Raw genomic sequence first — 12,585 nt, 5'->3', positions numbered from 1 at the left:
ACTCTTACCCTGCTAATTGAACCTTCACACTCTGCTCTTACTGATGCAATGTGCAATTAATGAAGATTGACCACCAGGCTGCTCCAATTTAGCCATGAAACCTCCTACAATAAAATGACAGGTGTTTCAGTTTTACTGTCCAACCCCTGTAAGATACAGTATATCAGTGTGATTTATCTGAAGATAGAGGTGGGCGATATGGCCCTAAAATAATATCATAATATTTCAAGATATTTGCGATATGACAAAACACTGAATTACAATTTCAAGAATACACTACTGCAACAACAAAATGAAAATTAGATTTTATTATTGCATAAGTTATGATTCAGCACACCCCTAACTGAGATATAAACAAAAGAATACAAACATTTTATCAGATTTTTCGTTTATCCAATATCGTTCACCATATTAAAAGATGTTGGCAATATTACAATATGGCACGCTCTTACCTGAGGAACAATGTTATGACAGGGACAGTATGAGGCAATGTTGTCTCTGTCTTGTGGGTTTGTGAGGGGATCACCCCACTCCCCTCTCTCCTCTATAGTCAGTGGCAGGGAGGGGTCCTGCATGGTGCCGAGAACATCTACAAAAGGTGCCTAGAAAGAACAATTAATAAAAAAAAAATCTATGCATCATTTCTTTCAAATATCAGCTCAACTAGTAGTGGTCCAACCTGCAGGTGAACGGCTGTGAGGAGGTGAGGGTTTTTATTGCACAGAGCTCCGGCCAGCACAGCTCCAGCACTGCGAGCAGTGAGGGCGGTGAGTGCAGGCTGAGACACTCCTGACTGGAACAGAGTGTGAATACAGGCACTGAGATCTTCTACTCCTTTCATCTTCTGCTGTAAACAGCCTGCACGGTGCCAGGAGACGCCACACTCTCCACCACCCCTGTCCAGATACACATCACATAGAAAAACACAAGAGTTCTTACATTATTTTAATTTAAAAGATAATTCAGCTTCCTGCAGGGTTCTAGAAAACTATACCTGTAAACTACTATCTATAATATATTAAAATACTGTTTTCTGTCTGTCCTGTTCTATCTCTGTGTTTTTATCTTTTACTGTGCCTGTCTGTTTTCCTAGCCAAGTGCTTTCTTTTACGTGGCTTTGTGTTCTCCTTGTCTCTGCCCTTGTCTTCAGTGCTCTCACATGTGTCAATTTTTACATATTGCAATTTTCTCTTTTGTGGTAAATTATTATTGAATGATTATTATTTGACATAAATGGTTGTTAATGTAATAAATGCAATTTCCCTCTGTAATCAATAACGTATTTCTAATCTAATCTAATCTAATTTGTAGCTCTGCCCCCTCGTTACCTGTCCCCAGGTGTTTCCTGTCCTCTTCTGTGTATACAGTGCCTTGCAAAAGTATTCAGCCCTGTTGAACTTTTCAAACTTTTGCCACATTTTAGGCTTAAAAAAAAAAAGATATGAAAGTGTAATTTTTTGTGAAGAAATCAACAACAAGTGGGACACAATCGTGAAGTGGAACGACCTTTATGGGACATTTTAAACTTTTTTTTAGAAATAAAAAACTGAAAAGTGAGGTGTGCAATATTACTCGGCAGCAAACTCACTCCAGAAGTTCAGAAGATCTCTGAATGATCCAATGTTGATCTAAATGACTGATGATGATAAATAGAATCCACCTGTGTGTAATAAAGTCTCTGTATAAATACACCTGCTCTGTGATAGTCTCCGAGGTCCGAGATACTGTTGCAGAGAAGTTCAATGCCGGATTTGGATACAAATAAAAATTTTATTTCTAAAAAAAAGTTTAAAATATCCAATAAATTTCGTTCCAATTCACGATTGTGTCCCATTTGCTGTTGATTCTTCACAAACACTTACAATCTCATTTCTTTATGTTTGATGCAAGGCACTGTATATAACACCTTTGTTTTAGCATTTGTTTGTTGGTTCTTGAGCGTTTTTTTTTTTTACATCAGTCAGGTTGACAGTCAAGTTTTATTTTTCCTGTTTGTAAATAAATTACTCAAATTTTCGTCTGCTCTCCACATCCTCCCTGTGCAAACCTGACACTACTAGAACAATATTTTATTTTTATTTGATGAGGTTTGATTTATTAACACTGCAATTATCATTGTTGTCATTTACCCCCTTTACATTGGAATGTATTGCATGCCTGAACTGCAGGAATGGATGTATATTAATAATGTATTTCTCTACCTGACGTGGCAATATGCCAAAGTCCAGTTGTCTTCCAAAAGCAATCTCTTTTCTGGGCTGAAAGACATGTTGAGATCCAGGCCATACGCTCCATACACGTGCACCAGCAGTGGAGCTTCACTCAGATCAGCCAGTGCTTTCATGTGGAAAAGAGTCATAGGCACCATGGTTCCATCCTAAATACAAAATAAATGTATATTAAATGTCACTGACTCAAGCAAAAACTTTGGATCTATAAATTGGTAACATTATACCAGCAGCAAAAAAAAAAAACTTTTCTTTTACATCCTGTAAGCCATATAAGTGTTGGAATAGATTGATAAATGTATGGATTAACAGACAGATACATGTATAGTATACAGTACCAGTCAAAGGTTTGTATTTTGGACACACCTTCTCATTCAAAGTGTTTTTATTTCTTTATTTAATTATTTTCTACACTGTATATTAATATTAAAGACATGAAATTAAACGTGTTTGGCCTCCACAATGCTCTGACCTAAATCTGAGTAACTGAGATGGTGATTTAAGATAATTTGGGATGAGCTGGAGCTTCACAGCATGAAGGAAAAGTAATAACTATTATTCAGCACCTCCAGGAACTCCTTCAAGATGCTGAGAAAACTATTCCAGGTGACTCTCCCTCATGAAGACACTGAGATTAAAATACCAAGAGTGTGCAGATCTGTCCTCAAAGCTAAATGAGGCACTTCTAAAGTATCAAAATACTTCTGCATATGCTCCTGTATAGCTTTAATATGTTTAGTAGTAAATCTACAATGTACAAATATAATAAAAATAAAGAAAACACATTGAATGAGAAGAAGTGTGTCCAAACTTTTGACTGGTACTGTATATTACCTTCATATATTTATTGACCTTGTGATATGTGGCAACAGCCACAGTGTTTCAGGACCAAAACAGTTTATTTTTGCTTCTGCACAACTGATTCAATAGATTAGTTAATTATCAAACCCTTTATGAGACAGAGCTCGGGCCAGAGCAGGTAAAGCATTAACACAGTAAACTACAGGCTTACAAATTATTATACTGCGTGTACTGTATCTTTTCAGTAACTATTAAACACGTAAGTTACGTAAGTTATGCAGCTGCAGGAGTCATGAGTTGAAGAACAGCCCCTAAAGTGGTACTCTTTTATTTTGAATAGCAATGCAATAAAGATATTCAGTTGTCAAAAGAATAATAACCCAAAATGGTCAAAAAACATTTTTGTTCGAAAGAATAAGTGAAAAGCCCAAATAACTTATAATGACTTAAGACCTATGACTAATGTGGTCAGACAAGGACTTCGGGCTGTCATCAACTTTGTGAGTATTCCAGCTCAGAAAAACAGTAAGCATCCCACTCTATCCCAGTGGGAGCCAGCTGCTCTGCCTGCATCCCTTGTTTTAAATTTGTTTAAAAAAGCCCTTTGCAGGGTTTGTAATTGTGACTTTATGTGTTTCATAAATATCTGACACAGTTCTTACAAAAAGTTTGCATAAATAGTATAAATATAATAGTTTATTTTTGTTGGCATGTCACTGGAATGTTACAAATGTTTGTTGTTTAATACATATTTATAAATGCTAGTTTTGTACAGCAAGACAAAAATACACATTACATTATTTACATAACAGTAAAAAAAGGAGTGTGAATACATGAAAATTTGTTACTCAGCCTTTGATCAAATGTTTCATTTGGTTCTGTATCTGCCAAACATTTTCAATCAGACGCATCACAATTTTTTGATAAAGTGATAAACTGTCCAGAACTGTGGTTCTCCAGAATTAGAGTTAACATTACTGCAGTTAAAGCATGTCATGGGTAGGGCTGGTTATCCTTTTTTAAATTTTTGATACCAGTATCGATACAATACTTTGAATTCGGTACCGATACCAAAATTATATAATTTTTGATACCTTTTTGTAAATTGTTAATTATTGTAATTTATTTAACAGTCTACATGAGTAATCTAATATTCATACTGTCACCATAAGAAAAAGCAGGAGACAACAGGAGACAGCACGAGAGCGAGCGTTTTGAGATTTTAGCACAGTGGCGGCGTGTCAACAATTTGAATGGTCACCGCGTTTCTGTGCGTGTTCTCCTCTTGTGGTATCAAATTTTAATACCCAGGTTGTAAACAGTCTTTTTAATAAGGTTCTTGTGCACTTTTAAAGTTATTAATGCCTTGCTTTAAATTTCAGGGCTCTCTGGATTCTATCAATGAGTTGTGGAGCTACTTTGAGCCTGAATAACGGTGGAAAAAGCTATTTATCTGCAGGGGCAAAATATATGCCCGTTTGAACAAACTGCACAAAATTGATGGATCTCGGAAAGCTGCGGAAAAATGAAGGTGGGCTATTCAACAAAGTTTATTACTCTTTATCATGTTTTACTACACTCAAAGTCAATTTCACATCGGAGTTCTCCATGTCATTGTGTAAGCCTATCTTCTAATACCTGGCTTGCGGCCTGCAGGCGTGTGGTGTGACACTCAGTCAGGAGAGTGTGCTGGTGCTGAAAGGCATGCTCTCTGGACAGGGGTCGCTGGTGGGCAGGAGATAGATGGTAACGGATAGGAGGATGCACCGGAGAGGACAAAAGAAAGCTGAACGTATCTTTGTCCACTGTCCCAATCCGCTGGGTCTCTACAGCACATGCCCAAGAAGGCAGCTATAGGTTTAAACACAAACATGCACGAATAAGACCAGTGAAATTACAATTACGCACTATTACAACATAAGATTAATTATTAGCTTGTTTTAAGGTTTAGGTTATTGATTTATTATAATGGTTTATGGACATGAGGCAGCTGACATAATAAAGTGGCATTAAAATTTAAGCATAATACAGTTAATATATAATGTGAGGTTAGGGGGGTTCAAGGTTTGGAGATTTTATTGATAAGATAAAAAATACTGTTATGTAAACTTGTAATAAAAACACAGGCTATATTCAGTCATGGCACTCATTTTTTTTCTGTGACTGCCACTGTGAGTGCATGAAATTGCAATGATAAAATGAGGTTAATGTTTATGGGATCTTATGATATGAGTTATGACATAAGCTATTTCTGATTATGTTGAATTTTAGGAATGTTCTCATTAATCCTTCAGAAAATTCTCAGAAAATGCTTTTGTTGTTTTCAAAAATATGGATTGATGCCATGCAACTCGTCAAAAAAATGCAGATATGTAAATTGTAAAAGATGGAAATTACACTCAGCCTTTGCCACAAGAGGGTATATTAACGTTTTCCACATTGTACCTAAAGAAAGCTTATATAGGTAACTTTTAGGTAGTATACCACCTGGTGAAATATCATTGACTGCTCAACATGCATATGATATAAGTGAGCATGGAGGCATACAGGGTCCGAATGCACCCCTTATATCTTATCTTGTATCCAGGTTAGACACGGCCCCACATGGTCCAAAACTTTCTTTCAATTGTATGTATACTTTTCCTCTTAATATTGTAATTCAATTAAGGTTCCAACAACATTAGACATACATTTTAAACAACTTCTTTTTGGTTCATTATTGTTTATTGTCAATAAGACAAATTGGTGAATTTTGTTAACAAAATCTATGAGGAAAAATCTTTGTTGCCAACCCATTTTTCAAGACAAAAACAAGACAGGAAAATTAATACTTGAAAACAAAAACTATGGTGAAATTTATTACACTTTTTATCAACTAATAAAAAATAAATGAAAATGCCAAAGACTGACGAATGGGGAAATTATTTGTAATAAATTATATCAGTGAGAGGTAATCGAAACACAGCCGCTCCACACAGCGTCCTTATGACCGGTTCCCCCAAGCCCCTCACTCTGAACCCCACACAGCTGACTCACACAGCGGCTTCTACTCTCCCACTTACTGAATGAACTTCATTTATGAGATAAGTTCAGCTGCACTACCATGGAAAACTAAACTAAAAAAAAACTGTGTCTCATCACCAAGATATTTAAAAAGGTAAGCTTGTTCAGATTTCTGGGGGCAGGTAACGCAGGTAATGCAGCTCTGTTAGCTAGGTTAGCTAGTTTGACATGTCTCCGGTTTAGTGTTAGCAATGTTTAATGTCTAATCATTATTTTCGGTTATATTGGCCACAAACATCCCTCTTTCTTGAGCCGCGAGTCACAACTCATACAGCCTTCACTGCATTTTACATTATATTAAAGTTTTTAATATGTACAGGGTTTGTTGTTGGAAATTTTACTAAGTACTAAATTTGTATATTCTGTCTAGCTGCATATGAACAGAGCTAAACTCTGCTGTTACTGGACTGGATGAGATATATAAATAAGTAATGTAAGTCTAGTCTACTGAAAGTCGGTAAGATAATTATAGAGTATATAATATAATTATATAGGGTATATAATTTTAGAAACTTGGCTTTAGTTGTCCCACCATCTTTACATGTCACTTGCATTAAAACAGTTCAATGTTAGCATAATTTAAATGCAACAAAACTTAAACGCTACTATTTTAAAAAAACATTATCAGTAAATAATCTCAATATAAGAACAATAGTAAAACAATACAAATGCGTAATACATACTTTTTATTTGACTAAAATGCATTAGATTAAATCTGAAATAAAAAGAATTTGTAAAAAGGTGTTCTTACCTGGAGAACAGTCCCATGATCAGGTGATTTTAATGAAATGCTTTGGAGCTGGAGCTGACCCTGAGGCTCCCTCACTGTTATCACACAGTGGTCCTGAAGCATCTCCATGTCTTTAATGACTGCTCCGGGACCAGGGCTAAAGATGGGTTTCCAGTGCTGCATGGCTGGGGAAGAGAGAGGAGCCCTCAGGAGCTTCAGGATTAAATCACATGAGCATGTCAGAAGAAGTGTAGAAGGTACAATGATGATTTTTTTCTTAAACTTACAGTTGTAAAATGAGTTGAACTCAGTTCTGCCTTTTTATACCTAAACACAATAAATACAGTAATCACCTTTGAATGTGGGCTAAAACAACCACAGAGAGAGACTATTGAGAGAAGGTGGTCTCAGTCCAGCCCAAAACTAATACTGGAATGGTTTATTTGTTTATTTGTATATTGCCCATATAACTACTATAGCTCTGAACAAATGCCAATTGCTCTGCCATTGCTCCATTTAGCACACTTGGATTTTACTTGTGTACCTTTTTACTAAAATAAAAAAGACAAAAAAGTAATGTACAGTGACTTGGTGTCTCAAATCACTAGCTGGGGCAGCCATAGTGTATTGGACCGCAATCCTGACAACACAGGTTCAATCCCGCGTGTGAAGCAATATGTTTATTTTTTTCCTTTCTTTTTGGGTTAACCTGCTTTGAGATCTGAACTGTTCTGCAATTGGGTTCAACAACCCTCTGAGCTGGAGAGCTACTAGTCTGTAGCACTCCATCCTATTACACTTCATTTAACAAAATATAATTTTTTTTTTGGCCCAACACTTCAGGGCTTAAAAAATACCTGGCCCGCGGCCAAACTTAATTGCCGACCCCTGATTTAAATCAACTGTGTAACAACAGTAAAAATACCAAAACATAGGGCTACTCCAGGAGCAGGTCTAGATACACTGCTTTAACAGATTCATAGAGTATCTAAATTACATACTTAGACCAACTAATTACACACAATTCTTTCAGAAATGATTACATTCATAACTTAATCAATATGGAGACTACCAGCAGGTATATGATAGAGATGAGCTGCTCACCTGATACTCATGGCCTGTGCCAGTGTTGGCTAAAATGTAGAGCAGGTTGTTGGAGTGCTCTACATGGTAGAGCAGGCCAGGCTGGCGAGGCTGCACTTGTGTGGGAGGTGAGAAAGGACACTTGCTGTCAATCAACCAGACTTCAGAGCTCTTCTTACTGCTGCAGTTTATTGTGAGGAGCCTTTGGTCTCTGGAGCGGCTGACCTCCACGAAGAACCTGCACATTTTATGGACATAACTCAGAATGTGTTACAATAAGAATTAGCTAAAATCTAAGACTTAAGAGCTGTTTTAAAGATATTTCAATAACAATTCACTAAACAACAGATACTATATACACATCAAGCATGACATTATGATCAACTTCTTGTTTCCATTTTTTAATATTCATTTATTCAGCTCCACCGATGATATAGGACACTTTGTGGTTCTATAATTACGGACTGTAGTCCTTCTGTTCTCTGCCTACTTTATTTTCTTCCTTTCACCCTATTTTTTTAATAGCTAGGACCTCACAGCACCACCAACAAGAAGCTATTATTTGAGTGGTTGGTCATTCTTAGCACTGCAGTGAAACTTACACGATGGTGGTGTGTTAGTAGTGTATGTTGTGCTGGAATCAGTTGATCAGACACAGCAGTGCTGCTGGAGTTTTTAAACACTGTGTTCTTCACTCAGTCTTTTAGACACTCCTACCTATAGCTGCTCCACTTTGTATGTAAAGTCAGAGACAGATGCTCTAAATCTATTTCTGGATAGTTTGTGTTGGTCATCCTATAGTCCTTCACTCAAGACGCTGCCCACAGGACATTTTCCCACAGAACACTGCCTACAGGACACTGTTGGAGGACTATTCTCAGTCTAGCAGTGACACTGAGGTGTTTAAAAAATTTGAATCCACTCATACCAGCACAACACAACCAAACACACCACCCTTATGCCAGTTTAGACCATTTTCTTGCAGATCAGGTAGAGAAACCTGTCCTCAACTAAAAAATACAACAATTACATCAGTATTGTGAGAACACAAGTGTGCTTGGGCCCAATCAGGTGGGGAGTGAGTATAATTGTGCTCCGGCACTGTACAATTCAACCAGGCCTCCTGTAAGTACAACCTAAGAAAATCACACACAAAATACTCACTTACTCAGGATCTTTTTCCTCATAAAGCAACTCGCTTTGGTTTCCAGTGTTAGTCAGGTGAAGTCGGAACACATGTCTGCACTGAAGCCCTTCTTGAGTGGTGTAGACCAGCACATCATCAGAGGCCCACTCTGTCCCAAAGGGAAGCCGGTAGTAGAAATGTATCATTAATGTTAAAAAAGAATCTAATCCAGCACCTGTCAATACTGCTCCTAAAGCCCCATACAGTTCACAATTTAATATTTATTTTTACTTTAAAACAACCACTTTAACTATAGAAGGAAATTAAAATAAAAAGAGTAAGATAACGTATTTTCTGCATTGTAAGGCGCTCTGAAAATCCTTTAATTTGCCCAAAAATCAGCCTTATGTATGAATTTTACCAGTCAGGTTGTAAGGAGCAGTAAAGCCACTCTGGTGAAGTTTCAGTTTCTACAGCATTAGCAATAGCCACTAACTGCTCTAAGCACTAGATTCAGAGGCGAACAGACTGTAGCCTGCTGCTAACCCTGGCTAGCACTGCTGAAGCAGCATTAGCATTACCTGCTAATCGCACTAAGCACTAATTCTTTCGCCGTTCAGAGGCGAATATTATCGGCCTGTAGCCTGCTGCCAACCCCGGCTAACACTGTTGGAGCAGCATTAGCATCAGCAGTTAACCGCACTAAACACTAGCTCTTTCGCCGTTCAGAAGTGAGTATTATCGGCCTGTAGCATACTGCTAACCCTGGCTAGCACTGCTGGAGTAGCATTATCATTACCCGCTAACCGCGCTAAACACTAGCTCCCTTATTGTTATAAGGTGAGTATATTGGACTGAAGCCTGCGCGTTTACTGTTATAAAACAAGCTACATGGGACGAACCACTAGCTAATATCGCACTGGTCTAGCGCTGTCAGGCGACATTAGTGAAAATCTGGAAATCTAAGCTTACTGTAAATAAACAAAAGCGCTTTACTCACCCAAATAAACAGTTTTCAGGAGAGAAATCTGTGTAGATTAACATCCAGCACTCGTTGGACTTTAAAATAATTATTTTTATATAATTACAGTTTTGTTCACTTAGCTTAGCTTTACAGCTACTGCTGAATTAGAAGGAAAATATGGTGACACCCCTGTGCCTTACTAGTGTTGCATAATGGGCCTTACAATCCAGTGCGCTTTATGTATGAAAATAGACTAGAAAGATGTTTATTGATTGGGTGAAAAATACAGTAATTTACTAAATTGTTGAATGGAATTGTTGCTCTTACCAAAGCTGAAAACATTGTCCAGGATGAGCATAGGTTTCTGAGGTGCATTATGGTTATCTAAGCGAATCACCACACATTTGGCCTCCTCCTTGTGGCTGTTCTTCGCTGTAGCTGCCAGAATTGACTCTGTTGCAGAAAGTCTGACCCTCTGAATGGTCCCTTCCACGTCCCCTGCACAGTCAGTGTGGAACACCTGCACCATGTCCTGCTCTTCTGTGAGAAAATACATACCAAATTGGGATTTCACCTGCTTGGAAGTGGTCTGTTTATGTTATGTCAGACAATGTGCTACCAACAATAACAACCTACTTTTCTGTCAAAGACTGATAAAAGTGGATAAAATTGTCCATAAAGATGAGTATCTTACCCTCTGTATGTCCCATCCTGTAGATTCCACAGCCCTCCACAATGTAAACATGATGGGAGCCCTGAAACTACAGATCAGAGTAGGAGTGTTTTAATACTGAAGTTTACTACATAATATTAGTTGAATATGCTGCTTTAGCCACAATAAAGTCTTTATACTATACCACTGTATGGTCAGGCCCATCAGCATATCGTTGATACACAGAACGTAACCTTCTATCAAACTGTCGATTAAGGCTTCTCAGTTTCCCCAGTGTAGCCTCTGAGTGGTGGACTGTGGTGTTTGACGTGTGACCCTACACACAGGAGAAAGAAGTTCTTTAGCAATCCTTCATGAATGTTTTAGGGGCAAATAATTACATAATCTTAGAGGGGAAAACAACATCTAAAAGCTCCTTTAAACAATTTAATTGATACAATAAAGTATCATCCCTGACAGCCCCGAACAAAAAGCTGGTAACCAGTGAAACCAGCATAAACTGATTGTCATGCAAAAACCCTGCATTGCTGCCAATACTGCAACTTATTTAATAGAATAAATAAAATCCTTCTTAACTTTCACTGCAAATCAATGTAAAATATGTCATTTCAAGAGATTCTGGAAAATATCTAACTACCAAGGCCAATATAACATCCCTTTGTGATAAAGCTACATTGTGATGTTATAATGGATATTGTGAGACAGAGAGACAGACAGAGAGAAAGTGAGACAGAGCGACTTGTGCTCAAAACTTGTCCAACATGTGGCTAATGCAGTTAAACCACCTGTATGACACTTTAAACTGAAATGCTACAGTATTATTAAAAAGCTGAGGTAATGGATAAAATCCAAAACAGGAATACAAACAGAAACAGCAACAGGACCATTTCACGATCCATATATATATATATTACACAAAAATATACAAAAAGCAAACAATAATGTGACGTTTCCACAATCATGTCATGTCATCTGCTGGTGTTGGTCCACTGTGTTTTATCAAGTTCAAAGTCAGTGCAGTGTTTTCCTGGAAAATCTTACGGCACTTCATGCTTCCCTCTGCTGGATTGGCACACTGTGACTGCCCACAAGTTTATATAATATTCTAATTTTCAAAAATACTGATTGGGGTTTCATTGACTGTAATGCATAATCACCAGATCACTCTGTGTGTAATACATCTATATAATATTCAATATTTACATTTCGACTGAATTACTGAAATTAAGTAACATTTATTCATATATTTTTTTCTATAATTTTTATGAGCAAATTTCATTTTGTGTATCTAATATTTTCATAGAATTATAATCAAATGTATAATAAATCTCTCATTGAGGAACCTTCTCCTCAACCAAACAAGACAAAAAACAATAAATATTTTAAAAAGTGTTCAATGTATTCAGTAGTTTGCTACTTCACAGAAAACACACGTACTCCTTATTTTAGTTTTTAATAGACTTTATAGGGCAGTTCTTTTTTGTTATTGAGAAAATAATTGAGAGAAAGAGTCCAGATTAAATTAATGTTTATCCTCTGTTGAGCTGATCCCATTAGTTAGCTAGTTTATCTTTTATACAGTGGGAATACATTAGCTAGTTTATCTGCTGTTCTTACCGCAGTTCGGTAAAGGCTTGGAGCTGACCGGATCCATCGCCTCTGATTAGAAACCCAACTCGTATTTAAGCTTCGTAACACTGAGCGCAGAATAGTACAGGAATTCATTTAATAACCCGGGTTCTGCCTCCAGTTTAACTGACTGTAAATTAATATACTCATTATTCTGTATTCTACATGTAAATTAGGTCTAGTTATCTATATTTTATAGGTTTGGTAGGGTTAGTTTATTTAACTGAAGCTGGTCCGGCTTAATGTTTACATGCGTATCCAACACAGAGCGACGCTGAAATATGACAT

General features: G+C 37.2%; 1 protein-coding gene across 2 annotated transcripts in view; it reads right to left on the bottom strand.

Moving 5' to 3' along the window:
* Window positions 1–12,585, bottom strand: part of prepl (prolyl endopeptidase like) — a 23,900-nt gene extending 11,315 nt beyond the window's left edge. The window contains exons 1-11 of one of the 2 annotated variants that reach the window (XM_049481237.1): window positions 12,286–12,585; window positions 10,853–10,984; window positions 10,690–10,756; window positions 10,323–10,532; window positions 9,074–9,200; window positions 7,927–8,143; window positions 6,844–7,035; window positions 4,668–4,880; window positions 2,202–2,377; window positions 680–896; window positions 453–602 (exon numbers count right to left, since the gene is read on the bottom strand). In XM_049481237.1, the coding sequence (XP_049337194.1) occupies window positions 453–602; window positions 680–896; window positions 2,202–2,377; window positions 4,668–4,880; window positions 6,844–7,035; window positions 7,927–8,143; window positions 9,074–9,200; window positions 10,323–10,532; window positions 10,690–10,756; window positions 10,853–10,984; window positions 12,286–12,393 (1,809 nt within the window). In that variant the 5' untranslated portion in view covers window positions 12,394–12,585. Of the gene's footprint in view, window positions 1–452; window positions 603–679; window positions 897–2,201; window positions 2,378–4,667; window positions 4,881–6,843; window positions 7,036–7,926; window positions 8,144–9,073; window positions 9,201–10,322; window positions 10,536–10,689; window positions 10,757–10,852; window positions 10,985–12,285 lie in introns of both variants that reach the window. The other variant, XM_007255770.4, reaches the window with a different exon arrangement.

The sequence above is a fragment of the Astyanax mexicanus genome, chromosome 7 (assembly GCF_023375975.1).
Source record: "Astyanax mexicanus isolate ESR-SI-001 chromosome 7, AstMex3_surface, whole genome shotgun sequence".
NCBI classification, from domain to species: domain Eukaryota; kingdom Metazoa; phylum Chordata; class Actinopteri; order Characiformes; family Acestrorhamphidae; genus Astyanax; species Astyanax mexicanus.
Note: the sequence above shows the minus strand (reverse complement) of the source record. Positions and strands in the feature narration are given on the sequence as shown.